Source organism: Pelodiscus sinensis, chromosome 23 (genome assembly GCF_049634645.1).
Source record: "Pelodiscus sinensis isolate JC-2024 chromosome 23, ASM4963464v1, whole genome shotgun sequence".
Taxonomy (NCBI): domain Eukaryota; kingdom Metazoa; phylum Chordata; order Testudines; family Trionychidae; genus Pelodiscus; species Pelodiscus sinensis.
The window spans coordinates 21,717,178-21,738,782 of NC_134733.1; the positions used below are offsets into that span (position 1 = coordinate 21,717,178).

At 49.0% G+C, this 21,605-nt stretch overlaps 1 protein-coding gene across 2 annotated transcripts in view; it reads right to left on the reverse strand.

Moving 5' to 3' along the window:
• MEGF6 (multiple EGF like domains 6) overlaps positions 1-21,506 on the reverse strand; it is a 278,469-nt gene extending 256,963 nt beyond the window's left edge. For both annotated transcript variants that reach the window (XM_075906530.1, XM_075906529.1), the window contains exons 1-3: positions 20,668-21,506; positions 13,593-13,727; positions 4,110-4,219 (exon numbers count right to left, since the gene is read on the reverse strand). In XM_075906530.1, the coding sequence (XP_075762645.1) occupies positions 4,110-4,219; positions 13,593-13,727; positions 20,668-20,753 (331 nt within the window). In that variant the 5' untranslated portion in view covers positions 20,754-21,506. The remainder of the gene's footprint in view (positions 1-4,109; positions 4,220-13,592; positions 13,728-20,667) is intronic.
• Between the last annotated feature and the right edge of the window lie 99 nt (positions 21,507-21,605).

A 21,605-nucleotide genomic window follows, 5' to 3' on the forward strand; every position in this document is an offset into this window, starting at 1 on the left:
ATTTCACATCTCTCTCTCTCTAATTTTTCTGAAATATCAACAGCCTCATTTTCCTCAGGATTCAGCCTGAGTTCCTGATGGTAGCGACTCCACGGACAGACACAGCCAGGACTAACTGTGCTGACCCTGGGAGCTGGTAAAAAAGAAGAAAAAATACAGAGGCTGCCTGTGACAGGGACTATTATCCTGAAATACTCGTAAGTGTTCGGGGTTAGTGGGACTGCTGGAGTTACAGGGAGTCAGGGACTTTCATCGCCAAGGCAGAGATGCAGGAATGGAAATGTAGCGTTTACCTCGCCGTCCTGGTTGTGTGTGTTGCAGGCACGAGCCGGCTATTTTCCATATTTACGCCCCTCCGCCACCAAAATATTATTTGAACTGGTTCCCCGAATCATTCTTGTCCCCACTTTGAAAGCCCAAAGCCAGTGAACGGAAGCAAGGGAAAATCCTTGACTTTGAAGTCTGCGTTCCAGCCTACACTGCAGGCACAAAGCAAACACGGCCCGCTTTGCTCCTCCCAGGAGTCATAAACAAAAACACCCAAACAAACAAACTTAAAAGGGAGCAACAGAGTCTATTGACTTGTGCATATTAAGAAAGTCAATGGCATTTCTTCTTCAATCACGTCCTCAACAGGCACGTGATGAATATTTCAACAGCCTTTGTTCTCAGAAGGCCCAGACTTACTTCATTATCTCTGCTTATTATCCTCTGAATCAATTCTTCAACAAACTGTCCAGTGCAGTGAGAGATTATTCCTGCACCTTGGACTTTCAGCACAGGCTGAACCTCTCTAGTCCAGAAACCTCCATGGTCCGGCATGATTGTAGTTAGCCAGGTGTCCACTTTTCATGGGTGTGGCCAAGTTTCCCACAGTCCCATAAAGTTTGTTGACAGCCACCAGTCCTGGCTCTCAGTGTTCTGTGCTGTAATTTAGCTCTAATTTACCCCTCAATGTCTTCTAAGAGCCCAGCAAGCAGGAGAAGTGCTGGTGATGCTGCTAGACGATATTGACCTCTCGTGGTCCAACAAATTCTCTGGTTTGGCACCGGTCAGGTCCCGAGGGTGCCAGACTAGAGAGGTTCAACCTGTATGTATAGTCAGGATGATGAGTTCAGAGGTTTCTCTAGGCAGGGCTAGGCAGTTCTCCTTCCCTTCCTCTTACTCCCTTCCTGGATAGAATTATTCACTTCCTCGATAGGAAATTCATTAAAGTCCTCACTTTTCTGAGTTCAGCTAAGGGCATTATCTGCCTGCTGACAGTGGGTTATTAAATACCCAGAAAGTTTCTTTTGACACAATGGGTTCAGTCTCCTTTATTATTATCCATTACATCAGAAAACTAAAAAACTGGCTCACTAGACATGTCTTACTCTACTTTCACCTTCACTTCAAGAAGCACAGTGCATGAAAAGGTGATGCAAGCCCGTCTGGAATACAAAAGAGCACTAGCTGTAGGAGACATTTTCCAGCGCGCCGGGTCAATTACAATCAAAATCATTTTAAAATTGGATATGAAAACTGTTGGCATTCATTCTTCTGATGCCAGGACAGCCTTTGCTAGTTCACCTGCCTGTCACTTTTAATGAAAGCTAAATTTTAATGAAATCTCTTAGTGCTAATTAGAAAAGGACCTGATCATTTTAGTCAGTTACTGAGCATGAAATTAATAATAAAATCATAAGCAACATATGTGATACTCCCTCACTAGTAACTTTTATTTCTATAACAAAATACAGGACTATGTAGCACTTTAAAGACTAACAAGATGGTTTATTAGATGATGAGCTTTCGTGGGCCAGACCCACTTCCTCAGATCAAATAGTGGAAGAAAATAGTCACAACCATATATACTAAAGGATACAATTAAAAAAAATGAACACATATGAAAAGGACAAATCAAATTTCAGAACAGAAGGGAGATGCGGGGGAGGGGGGAAGGTAAATGTCTGTGAGCTAATGGTATTAGAGGTGATAATTGGGGAAGCTATCTTTGTAATGGGTAAGATAGCTAGAGTCTTTGTTGAGCCCCCCGCGTAGAGTGTCGAATGCTATTCGACACTCTACGCGGGGGGCTCAACAAAGACTCTAGCTATCTTACCCATTACAAAGATAGCTTCCCCAATTATCACCTCTAATACCATTAGCTCACAGACATTTACCTCCCCCGCATCTCCCTTCTGTTCTGAAATGTGATTTGTCCTTTTCATATGTGTTCATTTTTTTTAATTGTATCCTTTAGTATATATGGCTGTGACTATTTTCTTCCACTATTTGATCTGAGGAAGTGGGTCTGGCCCACGAAAGCTCATCATCTAATAAACCATCTTGTTAGTCTTTAAAGTGCTATATAGTCCTGTATTTTGTTTCAGCTACACCAGACTAACACGGCTACATCTGTATCACTATTTTATTTCTATGTACGTGTGTGGCTAGATCTCTGTATGATCCAGGAGATTTTTTTTTTCAAGCTATCCAAATATACCATTTAATCAGTCTTGTTCCATAATAAAAACACAGGAAATACTAATAATATTTTGCACTTCCATAGCATGATCCATCAAGAAATTTTAAAATATTTTATAAAATAAGATTAAAGGGAGCATTGCAACACACTTACGAAGTAGGTACTTTTCTACCCATTGTACAGATGGTTAAATTGGGGCAAAGGGCAATTTGTCAAAAGTTGTAAAGCACAGCAGTACCCAGCAGTCTTCACTCCAAGTCCCTCACTCGAGATATCACAGCCCCAGCTTATTCATACTGGATGGCTACTCCCTGTTCTCAGAATGTGACACTAACATCTTCAGTTGAGGTCATGACAGTACTGAACCCCAGCAGCATAAGAAATCCCAGGAAACCAGCCTAAAAGAAGGGGACAGAGAGAGCCTCAAGTTCTGCCAGTGGAAGCCCAACCATGAAAAATCCTAAACTAGAACCAAAAGATCATTTGACACATTTGATCCTTTTCAAGACAGGGCAGGCATTTCCCTTTACACGTAAATTCATGAATGAACCCCTCCCTCTCTCTCTCAGTCTCATTTATAAGTGCAGGGAGGGGCAAACAAAACAGGAAGCACACAGCTGAGGGCCAGTACGTTTCCAGCCAAATCTCACAGGGCTCCTGAAACACAGTACTGAAGCACAGCTTTGTATGCAAACAGTTCAAGGCACTTCATTTGTTCAGAAACTTCACTCCCCAGGCATCCTCCTATGATGAAAAGGCAAAAAGTTGTTCCAGAGAATACAAAGCAAGAGGAATTCCTGGGCATCCGAGCTAGCTATCACTGGCATGTTCGCTTACATAGCCAGCCAACAATTAGTATTATACTTAATGATAACTCCACTCAGAGCTTGGATTACAGCTTTCCACCGCTTCTGCCAGAAGGATAGTATCAATCACCAGGCTGTGAAGCACTTTAAAATGTTAGTAGCTTTTGGCAACTGGGTAATAAAGAGGCTTCATAGGAGTTTAGAGAGAAACTTTCCCTCTTAATAAAAGAAAGTATCTTTCTAAGGCCAGGTCAATACTAGACCCAGAAGGTTGGCTTAAGGTTTGCAACTCCAGCTACGTAAATAACATAGCTGGAGTCCATATACCTTAAGCCAATCTTGGTGCCATCTTCAGAGTGGAAGGTCGACAGACAGGAATGGCCCGAGGCCGGCTGCAGCAGCTGGCGCCCCAGGCGGAACGCACTATCAGCACCCCCACCTGCAGGGCCATCAATTGACTGACATCATCATCGGGCACCCCACGCACCCCGTGACATCATCATCGGGCATGCTGGGCAGCAGCGCCATAGGTTGCGCCCAAGTCCGCCAATAGTCACGGGCCGTCCCTGTCGACAGGAGCAAACGTTTCCATCAACTTCCCTTACTGCTTGCGACAACGAGTACCTGTGCCGACTGGGATAGCCCTCAGCACTCAATTTAGCAGGTCTTTATTAGAACTGCCAAATCAAACACCAGAAGATCGATCAGAACGGCAAGTGGAGACGTGGCCTAAGAGAGGGGTTTATAGAAACTGCTGCAGTGCACAGGCCATAAAATGAGCATGCAAAGGCAACTGGCCCAAGAGTAAAACCTCATTGGTATGCAGTGGTACTTACAGTAGAGACAGCCAGCATCCCCTCCGAGCTGGGACCATCCCGGGCAGCACTTGTACACGGTTTGGTACTCCATGCTGTACACCTGCCTGTAGTCCGTGTAGTACGCCGTTCTAAAACACAAAACACAAGCCCCGTGAACCCTCGGAGGAGGAGGGTTTAGTATGAAAGGGCAGCACAGGGAAAGATTCAGTGCTGACGGTGGCACCTAAATTAAAAAAATTCAATTTCAAATACAGTACTTTTCCACTGATTCGAATAATAACTTTGGGCCTTAACCGAATGTTTTTCAACTCAGATTTAAACACGGAGGAGAAAACCCGGGGGAATGGGCTCCAGAAAAAGCCAAACGCTTTTCTTCTTTTGTGTGTCATTAATTCTTTTGCAGTTTGCATAGGCCTGGAAGGAAACTCACAAAGCTATCAAGTCCAGCCCTGTCTTGGCAGGACTAAGCACCATCTAGAGCAGAAGTTCTCAAACCACAGTCTGCGGACCATGAGCTCCATTCGGGACAATTAAATTAATTAATGGAGATTGCCTATCTGCTAGAACTGGAAGGGACCTTGAAAGGTCATCGAGTCCAGTCCCCTGGCCTCACAGCAGGGCCAAGTACCATCCCTGACAATTTTGGCCCCAAATCCCTAAATGGCCTCCTCAAGGATTGAACTCACCACCTTGGGTTTAGCAAGCCTGCTCAAACCACTGAGCTAACCCTTCCCCAAGGTGCCCCCAAGGTGCCCACCTGGGTGGCTTCACATGAGAGAATGAAGGGCTGCCCACCTAGTTAGCAGAGCCATGCAGGTGTCGCTCCACTAATTCGGTGCCTGAACCCTGGAGAGGATGAGCACGTAAGGCGAGGTGGCGCCCTGGGAGGAACAGAAGGTAGATGGGGGGCATCAGGGTGAGGCAGCGGTGTGAGAAGAAGGGGTGGGGAAGATCTGAGACCTGCAGGGCTGCGGTGGCCAGAAAAAGCAATTGTCCCTAGCTGTAGGGCTGTAGCTGCCGGGGAGAGAGGTCCACCTTTCCCAGCCCTAGCTCTGTAGCTGCCATTTGGACAGACCAAAGGGGTCTGCCCAAACTCTCGGAAATGTTCAGGTGGCCCATGGAAAACCAAGTTTGAAACCCACTGATCTAGCCCATCCCCAGCAGATGTTTTGTGCCATCGCTTTCCCCCTCATTTCAGCCATCGCTTGTCAAAGGAAAGTCCATTTCTAAAAGCAACAGGTATTTCAACCCGGCCTGGGTGAGCGCGTCAGGAGGTGGTGAGCAGCAGGAGCACGGGCTGGAGGATCCCGGAGGAGCAGGGGATGGCTATGCAGCAAGTGGTTTCCCCTTCAAAGTGATGCTTTTCTCCAGCCACTGGCTGCGTTTCCACCCCCTGCTCCTCCAGAGTCCTCGAGCCAACACCAGCTCCTGCCTGATACAGAGACAGCAGCGGAAGGTGGAATAAGGAGGTGTGGAAAGAGCTGTCAAAAGGATTATTTATCTTCCCTTTTGTTTTCTCCTTTCCAGTGCCTGGCCCAGAGTCATTCAAAACGCGCAGCGCTAATGGAACAGCATCTCACAAAAATACTGTGGTGTCCTGCTGATGAGAGATCCATTTACAGACGCTTGAGTAGGCGGCATACATGCTTCAGGGTGTGAATACTGACGGCTTTGTCAAACTACACTCCCTGTTGTCAAAACAGGCACAAATAGCACCACAACTACGCCATGTCCAGGAGCAGCGAGCTACACAACACCTTGGATGTTTAATTTAGCCACTGCAAAACAGTTCTTCACACTCTCAACCAGCAAACACCACGTCTTGAGGCCCCACATCTTACACACCCAGCAGGCCCACAGAATCATAGAAACTACAAGGCCTATCGGATAATCGACTCCACCAGCACTACGGCCCAGGTCCATGAAGGATTGCTCCGTGCAGTCAATTTTCTAGCAGAAAGTGTTATTTATTTTTATAAAATATGACAGTCCCAATAATCTTGGCCCAGGTACAAATTTTATAAAAACATCCACTATTGCTTTTGATAGCAGTGTCCACACACAATAAAACTCTCTCAGACTCCACTAACTCTAGGTCCATCCACCAGATGCTCTGAGGGGAAAGCAGAAAGCTTAACCCTCCAAAGTGAGCAACTAAAGCAACGGATTGCGTACGATGCTATTTTACTGCCAAATCATATCGAGTAAGATCTGTTGTGCCACTCTGCAGGGCGCTGGCCAGTCGCTAAAAGATATGCATATAGCAGGGTTGGGGGACCTAAGGCCCGGGGGCCAGATGTGACCCCTGGCTTGCCTGGATTTGGCACCCACGGCTCAGGGCTTCCCCCCGCCAGCATCAGGGAGCTGGTGTTGGCACTCCAGCCTTGAGCCCCCCCATCCCAACCAGACCCCTCACCCCCAGCCTGCTCTCCTGCACCCTCCCAGATCCCACACCCCAAGCCTGCTTTTTGGCAGCCCTCTCCCACACACTAAACCCCTCATTTTAGCCTCACCTCAGAATGTAGGGGGGGCTCACAAAATCTATTGGCTTGGGTGGAGACATTGGTGTGGGGGGAATGTGGGGAGGGTTTTCTGTTTTCCAGTTGAGGGCCACTCCTCTTTTCTTTTTTTTTCTTTTTTTTCTTCTTGCCTTTGTGTGACCCCCGACTGATTTTTCTGTCGGTCAGCAGCCCCCGACCCACAACAGACCTATCCCTGGCACACAGGTTAGGATTTGTATATACAGCGAAAGTAACTTGTGCAATTTCAGCTCTCCATTGCCCTGTCCAGTTGCTCGCCCCCATCCTCCAGAGAAAGCCTGGGAAAAAAATGAAACAAGGGGTTTGTCTGACCCGTACGCACCCCATCCATGTTAGCAGGCCCACCGTGGGCTTACGCTCAGAACAATAGGCATCTTCAGTGCCACGAGAACACACTCGAGGACAGTAAGGCCTGACTATCTTTAATTACCGCAGCAGTTTCCTGGATTAGTCTCAGCTCAGCCCTACCGACAGCTGCTCCTCATTAAGCAGGTGAAACTGCACAGAAGCACTAAACTGCGGCGGGGAGAGGAAGAGCAGATGCTGCATTTTCCTACTCACGTCCATTAACTCAGATAAGTCGCAGCCAAGCTCAGGCCAGCCGGCTGGTGCGTCAGATCCTGAGCCTGTTCAGATGTTTCCTTGAACCCAGCACGGTTGGAGCACAGCCCAAGCGGAGCAGCTCCAGCAGGTGCAACGGGGGCTGCATGATGCTCCCGCAGAGGCTGTAACCCTGCAGGCCAGTGACTTCAGCTGCACCGCACCAAAGAGTTTGCCATCCGCTCTTCACTCTCACGGGGGGGAGGGGAGGGGACGTTCCTGCCACAACGGCAACGGCCGCCAGCCAGGGCAGCAGGAAGACGACATCAGAAGCAGCCTGGCGAAAGGGGTTAAAAGTTCCTGGCATCTGGCTTATTTTTCAGGGGCAGCTCCATGGCTTCTGGTAGAAACTAAATCCCAGCTCTGGATCGCACACGCGGTCCTCAACCCTGGAACGGTGAGACACCGTTGGCCCCTCTTGTGACTCTTCCTGCCAAGCCGCTAGCTGGCTGCTCCCGAGGGCTCCGGTTTCCCTCCTCAGACAAGGTGCTGTCGCTCTGCAAGACTGGTCTCCGTGCAGCCCTGTCAAGCAGCTAGCCACGCCACGGAGCTCTCCTGCGGAGCCGCCCCAAAAACCCACTAGCCACACAAACTTTGCTTGGAGTCTTCATCAAGAGGCCGAGGCCTAGAAGGCCCTGGGGAATGCAGCCCTCTCTTTCACATAGGAACGGCCGGGCGAAGGCCCCTCGGGGGTGGAGCGGGCTATGGCTGCCTGCACTTTGTCTGCTGGGGACAGAGACCGTCAGTCTATGGGATTGTCCTGTCAGCTCACTTCACCAGCAGCAAATCCACTAACAAGTGCATCGACCAAACCGAAACGCAGACAGAATCACTTTTTTCCCCAAACAAGTTAACACTTAGGGGTGTGAAAATGTGGGTAAACGTGTAAACACGTCAGCACTGAAAAACTCAGAGGTGACGTGGTTACCAGCACCCGTAGCCAGCTCCCTGGGAGCCAGTGCATGCTGGGAGCCAGCTCCCTGTGTGGACCGGGCTCCTGCCTGCCACCCCGCTGCCTTTGCATCAGAGGCATCAGCAGGCAATTCCCCAGGAGTGGGGTGGGAGTCTGAGTGTACCCGTGACCATTAACCGATTAGCCCAGGTTTACCGGTTAACCGTTTACACAGTTGTATGCCCACACCCCTCTCAATACTAATACATGGTTAGACTGAACCTCCATCTTCATTCTGCATACAATGGAACTTCTGGTCACAAGTAAACAGATGTTCCTGCTGGAAAATGATGCAGGTTTAGTTCCTTGATTTACAATGTCAAAAAACACACATCAGAGACCTGGACCAGACGCCTGTGACCGGAGAAGCACCAGCCTTCAATGCGGCGGCCGACAAGGCACCTATCATTGCAAAGGGCTCCCTCAAAGACAGTCAAAGAGACAGACTCTATGATAGAAAACCACAGGGTCTGTTTGCTGCATTATTCCCATTATGTAGATGATATCGCCAAGATCATTACTGGCAAAGCTAGGTTGAGAGCCATTCCTTAACCCCAATGCTGAAAAGCCATCTCCTCCCCCACCCCCAAGATACCTCTTTGGAATTAGCATCCTGATGCATCTTTTAAAAAAATGCTTATAACTGTTTAAGGGGACAGGTATAGGCGGTGGTTGAAGGCCCGCTGGGGAAGGCAAGCCCCAGCCCCGCCCCTTCCTCCAGAGGCTCCGCCCCTTCTGCAACCTCCCTCAGACCCCTATGGAACCAAGCCGACCCCCCACCCTAGGTCACTGCCCCTAGCAGTCAGAGAACTAATCCCCTGATCCCCTAGCCCTTGTTGTGTCCCCCATCCCAGCAATTGGTGTGGCTCCTCCTTTCCCAGGGGATCAGGGCACCTGGGGCAGCCGCCTGGTCCCTCCTGGCCAGCTGGAGAGCAGGGCTGTGGCCCCAGCCCTCCCAGGTGGCCGGGGAGCTGGGCTGCCACCCTTGCCCTTCCGAGCAGCTGGCAGAGAGCGTCGGCCGGTCTGGGAAGGCAATGCCATCCCTCGCCTAGGTAACCCACTGCCCACAGGGAGGGGGGAACGGAAAGGGGGCGGAAAGCATGATCACCCCAAGGTCTGTGCTTGGCCCCACAGCCAGGACTGCAGCCAGCGGAGAAGACATCCAGGACTCAGCCTTCGCAGTGTCCTTCTTTCACAGCCCACTTCTCCAGCTCTGCCCGGCCGCCGTGCTCCCGAACCAGGCTCAGCTGCTGCTCGCCTGACGTGCAGAGAGGCGAAGCGCCTGTAGCAACTTCCAGTTCAGATCTCTGCACTTGAGCTACCAATGGCCAACTTCATCCCCCGCACCAGCAGGTATCATTCGCCTGGCTTGAGTATAGCTGTCCCTGCCTACAGCAGGGCTAAATCAGGTCCGACTTTTCTACGTTGCGCCCATTTTTAAAGAAGCATCCCAGCCAATCTGAAGTCACCTGCTTCGTTACAGCCGTTACACCCCGCCATAGGGAATCTCCCCAACCACCGCCACCACTTCTCCGGGCAGACAGGATGGCTCTCCTGGCAGCACCAGCTCCTTACTCCTCGCTGATTTCCTCCACAGCCTCGCACGCTGCCTCATTCAACGGCGCTCCAAGGTTGCCGAGATGATCACCGGTGCGTGTCTGCTGTTAACAAATTCCACATCACAGAGCCCACGGCTGAGCTGCTGACAGCCTCTTGCACTCATTTAATCTTTTTTTTCCAGCAAATCTGACATGCATCTTGCTCAGTGCTGGCTGGAAGGGAGCCCAGGGTCAGCGGCATGTTGTCCATGGATTCACAGATTCTACGTCGGCCACGGCTCATAGAATTTTACCCAGGGAATTTTTAACCGAGCCCTGTAGAGGAGAACTCCATTGCTAAGTGCGGCATAAGCAAGTTCAGCCTGTAGACCAGAGGTGGGCAATAAAATGGCAGCCGTTCACCAGGCTTAGCCCCTGGCAGGCCGCTATAATATTTACCTGCACCGCCACAGGTACGGGAGATTGCAGCCCCCGTCAGCCGCGAATTGCCGTTCCCAGCCAATGGGAGCTGTGGGAAGCAGTGCGGATCGGGACACCGTATGCCAAATGCTCCACTCAGTGGGTCTCCCCGTGTCTGTGTTTGTGGCCACCTCACATTCTTCCTCTCTCTGGGGGCTCCTGGCGAGGCTCTGGACAAACCACTACACAGCACGCAAGGCCTTTGCAATGCCTGCCTCAGCAGTTTGCAGCTGAGCGAGGTCCATGCTCGCCCTGCTATGGCATCTGCACAGATAACCGGGGGAAATGGCACAAGATTGTTTGTTGTTGCTTTCAAACAGGGAGGGAGGGAGGAACATTATGGGAGGGACTTGTACCCAGAAACACCAGCTGTACCGTGTGTCCCCCATCAGGCACTGGGAGCCTAACCCAGGATGCAAATGAGTGGCAGGAACTGTGGGATGGCAACCCACAATGCTCCCCTGTTACAGTCAAAGGCAGCCACGCTACTGGGGATGCACTCCGTCAGCCGCATGTGCCCACTGAGGACCATGCACCTTCAACTTTGCAAAGTCAGGTGCTAAAAAGTCAACAATAAATTCAACCCACATTCGCAGCGTAGACGCCCAGCGCCTCCCCCGAACTCGGCATCGTATGGACATCCAAGTTCTTTGTGAGCTGCTTTATAGTTCAGTGTTTCTGGTTCAAGGACTTTAAAAGAGGCTGCTGCCTCGGCCAGGATCGTTTAGAAGAGGGCAGGTCTGTGACTTCTATTTTCATGAGAGCAACTTGGGAAGCTGTTCAGGGAGAGGACCTCAGCCCTCTCTCTTTGCCTGCCCTCAAAAGAGTCGTTTGAATAACTGCTTCTCCATCCCCTGGAATAGGTACAGCATTTGGCGCTTTTTTATCAGATGCACCTTTCACTTTCAGCTTTCACACTGGAATTCTTTCATGTTCCGCAGAGACATTAAAGGAGACTTATAAAGTGCTGGCATTTCAGAGCATGGTACCAGGTGGCAGGGAATAGGATATGTAAAGTAAACAGTGAATTTTTACATGGCATTAACCCTCTTTCTTAACAGCCGCTAGCGCAATATATAAGAAAAAATGACATTTATGATATTCTGTGAAGTAAGATGGTCTGGATTTATTCTGCAGTGTTTTCCTGTCATATTGCACTTGGTGATGTATTACCCTGTGTCAGTTCCTACTAACAATCCCAAGCAGCTCTTACTCTTCACTGTTTACTTGGCATCACTTAAAATACTTCTGGGAGAAAGGGGTGGACGAGTGTGAGACCTCAAGGTCAAAGGAGGCGGGGAAGGCTGTGGAATCAGGGCAAGCAGCTCCAACTGGGAAAGAGCCAGTTGTGTCCTTTTTCAGCACCCTTGTAGCCCACCACATGCAATGCTAATCACAGGCTCTGGAAGAAGCCACCTCCAGCCCCTCTCAGCTGACGGGGTGGACAGACACAAAATAAGCACCAGGGTGGGATGTGAGTAAAGGGAGGAGAAGACGACAGGGTTTCAGAAGAGCCTCTTCCCACAAAACAGCCTGGCTACTACTAAACATTATGGCTACGTCTACACTGGCCCCTTTTCCGGAAGGGGCATGTTAATTTCAGCCATCGTAGTAGGGAAATCCGCGGGGGATTTAAATATCCCCCGCGGCATTTAAATAAAAATGTCCGCCGCTTTTTTCCGGCTTTTAGAAAAGCCGGAAAAGAGCGTCTACACTGGCCCCGATCCTCCGGAAAAAGCGCCCTTTTCCGGAGGCTCTTATTCCTACTTCAAAGTAGGAATAAGAGCCTCCGGAAAAGGGCGCTTTTTCCGGAGGATCGGGGCCAGTGTAGACGCTCTTTTCCGGCTTTTCTAAAAGCCGGAAAAAAGCGGCGGACATTTTTATTTAAATGCCGCGGGGGATATTTAAATCCCCCGCGGATTTCCCTACTACGATGGCTGAAATTAACATGCCCCTTCCGGAAAAGGGGCCAGTGTAGACGAGCCCTATGAGGTTGCATCGCTTGCTGAGAGCAACCAGCATGGGGCCCCGCTGGGACAGATGCCGAACAAACAGGAGGTAAAAGGCAGTCCCTGCTCCTACGAGCTTACAGCCCACAGACAAGCCTTAACAGGAGGGTGAGACAAACAAGTGGGCTGGGGTGGAAGCGACGGAAGCCATGGTCATAAAAGCTAACAGAATGCAGGCCATTCTTAACCAGCGACAGTAACCATAACTAGCCAAGTAGTAATCAAGTAAAAGGCAAGTTAAGAACACTCCAAAGGGGCTTTGCAATGTGGAGCCGGGATGCCCAGCTGATCCCTGGCTCCGCATTGCAAAGCCCCTTTGAAGTGCTGCTCCGGTGCTTCAAAGGGGATTTGCAACAGCAGAACCGGGGATCAGCTAGAGTCCCCAGCTGATCCCAGGCTCCTAATGTGCTGCCCTTTGGAAATGCCGCAGCACTTCCAAGAGGCAATGCTGCATGGAGCCTGGGGTCAGCTGGGGACTCCAGCTGATCCCGGGCTCCATGCAGTGCTGCCCCGTCGAAACGCCGCTGCGGCATTTCAAAGGGGAGGCGCGCACGATTAATTGTTTTAATCACTTGACAGCTCTAGTAATTATACTAGCCTGGCACCCACAGACACCAGCTGGAATCAGGGCCCATTGCAGTAGGCGCTGTGCAAATACACAGGAATATACGGTCCCTGTCCCATGATTATGTTTCAAGATTCACAAAGTCCTCTGGGACAGCCCTGTTTCTAGGCAGACCATGGTGGGATTAAATAGCTGCACCACTGATAGCTAACCTGTGGCTGTGAGCCACCTGTTTCCCTGCACGTGTCTTCCTAGCTAGCTTTGGGTCAGCCGCTCAACTAATTCTTTAGGCCAGAGGGTTTTCAAACTTTTTGTCTCATGACCCAGTTGAAGCAACTTGTTGATGCCGCGACCCAACGGAATGTGACTGGAGCGCGGGCTCTGCGGTGGGGCTGAGGATGGAGCTTTGCGGGGTAGGAGGGGGCTCCGGCTTTGGAGAGGATTAGAGCTGGGGCAGGAGGGGCTGACCTGGAGCGGCTCCCAGGCAGCAGGGGTGCCAAGCAGCGTTCCCTCTAAATTGCACCGCCGCACAGCTTCCCAGTCAGTCAGCTCCATGCACAGAGCCATGAGCCTCTGACTTGGCGGGGCTGATTAATCACCCGTGAAGCTGGGCTGCCCCACAGCTTCACGGGACCACTGGTGCTTTACAGCGCTGTAATTTGTCATGCCCAAGAAGGGAGCGTTTTCTCACAGCCCTGAGCCAGAGAGCTTCAGCACTGTACAGTGCCAGTGTGGACTGGGCCTGGTCGGGTTAGCCTTTCCACTCGGAAGGGGGGAAAATGTCCATTTCCACACGGCAAGAGAGAAAAGCACCTACCTCCGTTCATAGCCAGTGCACCACATCTGGCCTCCGCAGCCCGGTTTCCACACTTTGACCATCCGAGTGAAAGCTTGGACACATGGCTGCCTATGCCCCACTATCACCAGCTCTTGCTCCGCACAAACGTTTGGCCTGTCGAAAAGAGAGAAGCAGACAGCTATTACCCTGCCAGGGCAGCAGGAGGCGAGGCTGGAGAAAGGGACAGATCTCTGCTATATATTTGGGGGGGCTGGGGTAGTCCTCTCTCCCCAGGGCAGTCTGCATACTGAGCCCCTCTCCCCCCCCCCCCCCCCCCCCCCCCGCCAGAACAATGATTCAAAGAAAGCCTGGACCTTTTCATTTTATATTCAAAAAAACAAAAAGTGATGGAGTTAAGGGCCCAAGGCACCCTGGGTAAATCTTCTAACAAAACAATAAAATAATACCAGCATCTCACTCATGTCAAGAGTAACTCCCTGTCGAACCAAAGGCCTGGATGGATCGAGGAATCTCACCATACGCTATTGGGACTATCAGCATCCAGCATTTTACAGGTGGACAGACTGAGGCAGAGAGAAGGTAGAAATCTGGACTAGGGACGTAAAATCCTGTTTAATTGGATAAATTAACCAGTTAAGCAATTAAAGAGGGAAATGCGGGAGGGCCACTCTAGCCCAGCAGGGCTGGAATGGGCCCGCCACCCACCGCAGCTGGGCCGGAGTGGGTGCTCCAACCTCCGCCAGTTAATCAGAACCAGCAAGCATCACCCATTATGGGTGATGTTTACCAGGTAACAAATTAACCTTTCCCATCCCGAATCTGGACAAAGTTCAAAGAGTGAGTCAGTGGCAGGGACAGGTCTAGAACTCCTAAACTTGGCCTCTGACAACCATCTCCACAAGCCTCCCCATTTGATTCCAAGTGTGGTTACAGTAGGGGTCGTCCTGCAGAAAGTGTCAAAGTCACGTCTTTTTATACCATTTCGCCTGTACGGAAATAGAAGAATTATAACAGACTTTTCATTTCCATCGCCACTTTTACCCTAGGATCTCAAAGAACTTTATGAACAATTGATTCAGGCAGGCAGCACTTCTGGGAGATTAATCAGAGATACAGATATCTCACTTCTCCAGTCAGGGACACACGAAATGCAGCTGACGTCTCATCACTATGTGGTTTAGAAGAGGAAGTAATTGCATTGGGAAGCTCCCTGTAACAGGAAGTAAAACATGCTGTCTCCAAATGAAAATGAATGGGGAATTGTAAGGGACAAGAGTATAATGGAGTGGAAATTTGTGCAAGAACCCAGCGTCAGACACTGTACGAGATATTATAATGTACAGTCAAAATAAGAAAAAAATAAACCTGTTTAACTATTGCACATTGAAGTTCCTCTCTTTATTGTCAAACCAGCATGACAAGAACCGGCTTATGGAGTTTTACGTTGCCAGCCACCTATAGCAGCAGGGTCAGAAATGGCAACTAATCGACAAATCTGCTTCCAAGTATGTCCCAGTTTACCTCCAAGGGAGAAGGTGCTTCATACTCTGAACTTTCAAACCAGGGGAATGAACACATTGGGTGGTGTTTTCTTTGATAGCATTTGGAACACGTACAATTAATCAATAGCTCCAAAACCTGACGAAAGCTGAGCAAAGATATCAAGAACTCAGGCGTTCTTCATTCTCGTAGTGCTTTGCAACCAAATTATTCAAAGATTAAAATATTTTGGCTTCCCAAATGCAAATAAATTATAAAACTGTGTAATCACTACGCAAGTTTCAGAGGCCCAGAGTTTAACATTCCTAGTACATGTGATCAATTTGCTTTTGCCTCATCATACAAAATAAAATTTTGTGTATTGCTAAGTTCATATTACATTTTCTAAAATGCCCTTCCACCGAACGGAAGTGACTGGGGTTGATCCCAGAAAAGAAGCGAACACGTGGGATCTCCCATAGTAGACCAAACCTTTGCATCATCAACCAAACACTATTCATTAAAGCTACACTAGGATTGACTACCAACCACAGCTAACTTGAAGTGGATGTGCTATTATTACCAAGCAGTAAAAAAGGCATTTTCCCCTGATACATAATAATAAAGTGGAGAACCTTTAGAAGTCAGTCTTAGTTGCCTCTTCTAAGTTGGCAGTGGATGGTATCAGAGATATTTTGAAATCGCGTGTTTTGGACAGTGAGGAGTAGAGAATGTGTTTGATGATCCACAAATGAGCTACAGCTGCATTATGACCAGGACCGGGCTGATATAGCGGGAGGACTACATTTCAGAAAGAGGACTTTTGTTGTGTGTGTGTGTTTCGTGTTTTCTTAGAAAATTTTTGTTTCCGTATTTGGCACATGTGTTTCCCAGACTGGTTAAACCTGAGCTTATTTTAGGAATGAGTTCTTTCCCCCCGTTTACAAAGATAAGTTTCTTCCTCCCCTCTTGAAGGACCCCCTGCCTGGCCAGCTACAGGACTGAATTATAACCAAGTTTAAGAACATAAGAATGGCCGTACTGGGTCAGACCAAAGGTCCATCTAGCCCAGTATCCTGTCTGCCGATAGTGGCCAGCACCAAGTGCCCCAGAGAGGGTGGACCGAAGACAGGGATCAAGCGATTTGTCTCCTGCCATCCTTCTCCAGCCTCTGACAAACAGAGGCCAGAGATACCATTTCTATCCCCTGACTAATAGCCTTTTATGGACCTAACCTCCATGAAATTAACTAGCTTCTCTTTAAACTCTATTATAGTCCTAGCCTTCACAGCCTCCTCTGGCAAGGAGTTCCACAGGTTGACTACATGCTATGTGAAAAAAAACTTTCTTTTATTAGTTTTAAAACCAATGACACTATGAAGCCAGACCAGGAGTTCCTAACCTAATTTTGACCATATGTGACACAACAAAAACAGATTTAAAAAGTCACAATGTACTATGCACGACAGCGTTTTGGCAAAGAAACAATGAAAATACTTCAGGGATATGGGTACAAAAATTGTATGCTCTGGGGTCACAGGAGTAAAAAGGGAGTGACCGGGGGGCTGAGGAGGAAAAAAATACTGAGAAGTCCTGCTCTGGTTCATTCTCATCCTTCTCTGCCCAGCTTTCTATGATGGGAATTAAAGTCACTTATTAAATCCTGCACAGCTCCCACCTTTTAAAGTAAATATGAATGTAACCCAACTTCTGACTGAGGAATTTTCTTAACGGGTCCTAACTGGTTCTTGCCAAAGATGTGATTGGACACTAGTCTAGTGGTACACAAGCATTCTCCTTCTTCTGAATAGTTCTGGGTGGTGGTTTAAGGGGGGAGTGTTCTTCTGTTTTGAGGAACTTGTTTTATTTTGCTTTAACTCCCGTTTCAATCAGGTTTTCTGAGGCTGAGGCGTTTGGGATGGGGGCTGGCACCGGGGGTTCTGAAGGTGGAAGGCTGGCACTGGGAGGGTTGGGTGCAGGGGACTGTGGGGTAAGTGGCTGGCACTGGGGAGTAGGGGAGGGGTGGGGAGCTCTAGTGGTTAGGGCTGGCACTAGAGGGCTCAGGGGGCTACGGTATTCTGCAAACAGACAGCTTCAGCAGCCACCCGCCACATGGCAACTAATGGAGCTGAAGCTGACTGCTCGCAGAGGCTTTGGGGACCGGGTCTTTTGGCAGACAGGTAACATTTTCTTTGCATATTCATTATTTGCATAATGAATATACAAATATGCAAATAAAATTATACCAGTTCACCAAAAGTTTGTGAATGGATCCATGGTACAAAAAAGGTTGGGAACCACTAATCTAGACCGTCCCTCACAGGTGTCTGTCTAACCTTCTCTTAAAAACCTCCAACCTCCCTAAGCAATTGAGTCCATTTTTTAACCACCCTGACAGTTAGGAAGTTTCTCCTAATGTCCAACTGAAACCTCCCTTGCTGCCATTTGAGCCCATTGCTTCTTGTCCTATCATCAGAGGTTAAGGAGAATAATTTTTCTCCCTCCTCTGTCACAACTTTTTAGCTTGACGTCCCCTTCCTCTCTTATTGTAAGAAAGGGTGTAGACCTTAACCAGGCCCCTTTTTCACGAAAAGCACCTGAAAGGACAATAGGTTCACTCCTAGCCAAAGCTGGTCATTGCCCTCACCCTCTTCCTGAATTAGCGCAACAGAAGCTACTCTACCGTGAAGGATGAATTAGATCAGTGGTTCTCACCCTGACGTCTGTGGACCTCTGGGGGTTCGCAGACTGTGTCTACGGTTCCATGAAAGCTTGTTGTTACCACAGAAGAGAGATTTACAACCTGTGGCAGGGTGCTCAGACTATGCTGAAGATTTCCAAAGAGGTCAGCGCCTCCATTTGGAAGTTTGTTGGGGGACTGCAAATGAAAAAAAAAGTTGCAAACCACTGCATTAGATCACTAGGGCTATCCACATGGCAAGGCTCCAGCCCCGCAAAGGAGGGTGCATTCCTATTATTATAAAAGGACTGAACATCTGATTAGGTCCAAAAAGAGAACCAGCATCTGCAAGAGAAGAGCTATACACAGCGGGGCCACCGTGGGTCCTAGTGTACGATATGAGGGGGCAGGCTCTGTGTGCCCAGAAGAGGCGGGGCCTCAGGTGGAAGGGGTGGGGCAAAGGCTCCCCCTAGGCCTCAGAGCAGCGCTGCAGCTCTCTGGCAGCAATTCAATAGGACCCGGAGTTCCTGCGTATCGCCGGGCCCTGGGGCAAGTGCCTTCTCTGCCCTACCCCCCAGCGGCAGGCCTGGCCATGCAGGTCAGTTTGCCTTTTCCCTGAGGCCCACTAAAATGACATATTATAGAACCAATAGTAATTGCCGTTTTCACAGGCACAGCGTTTAGGAAAAAACGAGGTTTGAATCGTCTCTTCTGTTTTCCCAGACAAGGCTCTATAAGTCCTGTTAGCAAATATCTCTGCTGACTGCGCGCTCTGCTCGGAGTGTGGAAAACATTTCAAAATCATAAATCAAATAAACATGGGTCCTGAATAGCAGTTCTTCATCTCTCTCTCCTTAGGCAGAAGCTTACCTCATAGCTATTAACACTCTGCACATGCACTGTACCTCCAGGCAAGGTGAACCGTAAAGCCGCTTTGAAAGATCCAACAACTACTTGCCCACTGATCCCTGAGAGGAATATTTTTCTTTTAGGACCTTTTAAGAAAGAGCACTTTAAAACCAAGAGCAAAAGTCAAAGAGGAGTCAATTTTCTTGAGGACCTGGGAGGATGTTTGGGAGGATCCATGTTCATCCACCCTGACTTAGTTCAGAACACACACGCTTCAGTTACAGATTAACTGATTATTTTTTCAAACCGCCATCCTCGCAAATCCCACCTGAGATCTTCCTGCCTCTGACACCATCACCAGAAGTAATGAGTCTGCCGCTAGACTACACATGCATTGGGTTGATGCAGCACAAGACAGACTAGCCTAGAACTTGCGATCGCCTGGGCACTGACATTGGCAGGGCTGACAGACGCACACGCTTTCTTTAGTGAATAAGGTGAGAAAATCTGAATTGAGTTGGCAGCAGATCTAGTGCATGAGTGAGCGTGTGCTCTGCCTAACCACTTTTCAGTCTGTGACTGTGGTTCCACAAATAGAAATCAGTTGTTTTAATTTAGCAAACATCATCTGTGAATTAGTGAGATTTAGGAGCAATTTGTTGGAGGAGAGGGTTCCACTTCTGGGGCTTCGTGCATTTTAAAAAAAAAAAATCTTTCTACAGCAGCAAACTACCTCAATAATTCAGACATGGCGAAATACAGCAATTCCCGTTGGCATCTTGCTGCTCCAAACATTCGATTACGATACTGTTACAGAAAGCCTGAAAATCCCTTTTGGATGCATGACGTGTTTCCCCAAAAGCTTTGTTTTAAAATCCTTGCCTGTTGCTCTCACACATGGCCACCAAAGAGCTATTCAGTTTGCCAAGCCTCAAATTCATCCGTGCATCGGTATAACAGCCCCAAGTCCCAAATGGAACGGAGGCCAGGCAAACAGTTATCTTCTTGTCCAAAAGGCAACAAATCCATCTATATAATAACGGTCAAAACTCGTATCTGCAGCTGATCAAAGGGCACTCTACAGGATGGTATCGCCCTGCCTGTCCTTTGCTATTTACTTAAAAATGCCTCACCCTTTAGCTGTCTTCACATCCAAAGAGGAAGAACTCAAAAGAACCACAAGAATGCGGTTGGCAGCAGCAGTGTTTCTGGAGTAATTTATTGCAGTGAATGAGAGGTTTCTTGTGTACCAAACAGTGGGTTTGTGTCTGAATAGGATTGTCAGCCGTGCTCTGTTGGGAATTAGGTTTCTAAATTAAATTCAGCACTTCCCATTCTGTGGCATTTTCTTTTCTCGAATACACTGGCACAATTCTCATTTCCACTATGCAAGCCAACAAGCCCTGCCCGGCGCTGCTGGGGAGAGAATATGGAATTCTTTACATAAGCAAGACAGATAGCTTTACAGTCATTTTCCAAAACACAGGCACTGAACAGGAATGCCTCCATCCTGAAGAAGAGAGGTACTGAGCAAGGGGAAGGATGGCTTGGGTTTACTCCACTGCACAATGCTAGTTTCTTTTACAATGAAAACAGAGAGAGACCCCTGGACAGAGAGCTCTTCTCCTGGCAGGAGACCAAACTTTAAGGACGTTCTCCCAAAGGAGCCACACAGTTCATGCCAAACCAAAGCGATAACGTTTCATTACAAACTACAGGGCTAAGTGCCTCTAGATTAAGAGCAGGGGGAAAGGAGGCACAGTGATTATAAGAGAAATGTGTTAAGAAAAGAGAAATCGAATCGAGAGCACTAGAAAAGCAGCAGTCATGGGAAACCAGTCTGCAAAGTGCACAGTTCCATGCCATGCTCACCCACTCCCTACATCTCAATTAGAAAAAAAAATCATCCAAGTATTTCTGACAGGCAAAGGGAAGCATCCCTACTTCTCAAATCCTCGTTTGGCTTTGCTCTGTGCACACGTACGATTAGGAAATTTTAAAAAAACCCACTTGTTTTAATTGTCTATAGCATTGTCACTCTGCTGACCTGACCGGCCCACCTGGGCTGCTTTGCTCGGTACTTACATACGGGGCTGTAGCGTGTTCCCAGGGGTGAACGAAGACACTGGCAGCAGGAGAATGAATTCTAGCACCAACACGTGCAGTTCCATGGCTGCTGCTCCTTTCCCTTCCCTAGAAAGTTTTGCAGCCTTCCCAAGTGAGAGGCTGGCAGGCGTTTCTTCCTCAAAGAAAAACTCTCATGATGACCTCCTGAGGCTGCCAGTTTCTCCGGTGCTGACAAAGAACGAGGCTGTGGGAATTCACAGAGAGTCCTGCTGGGGTTCGCCGGGAGAGCAGATTTATGACTCTTGGACTTTTCCTTCCACAGGCAGGTTTCCCGGTGTCTGCAGTCCAAGGGAAGTGAGGACAATGCTGGTGCTCTGAGCTTTTACAAACTGCAAACCTGGCTCCTGAGCCTCTCTTGTTAGTAGTAACCTATGCTGGGGTGGCGTTTCCTTCTGGCATTTGCTTTCTCACACGCTCCAAGGTGCCAGCGGCTTACAGGGTCTGGGTTCAGCCCAGCAGGGAAGCCCCGGGTGGGTTTGATTGGTCTGGGGTCCTGATCCCCTTCACAAGGCAGTGCATAACCCAGACCTGAGCACAGGAGCGCTCACAGTCACATCCAGCTCCCAGAGGACAGACAAAACCCCCAGCCCCTTTCAGCAATGGGCAGAGATTTCCATTAACCCTCGCTCCATCCCCTAACTCATCCTCCCCACGTGCTTCCACCTTTCCCCTGGCAGAAGGCTCGCTCTCTTGCACACACTTGCTTGGAAAGGAGCAGCTCTCCTCTCCTCTGTGCTCCACGAGACCCACCAAACTTTCTTCTTGCCTTTCCCAAGTCTGTCTTTCATTCACATGCTCTCTTGTTTCTTTCTTGCTGACAGTCCCAAACCCCTCCCACCCGCCGTGGCCAGCCCTGAGGAGAGGAAGGGGAGGGGGGAACCCAGCAAAAGAGCAGC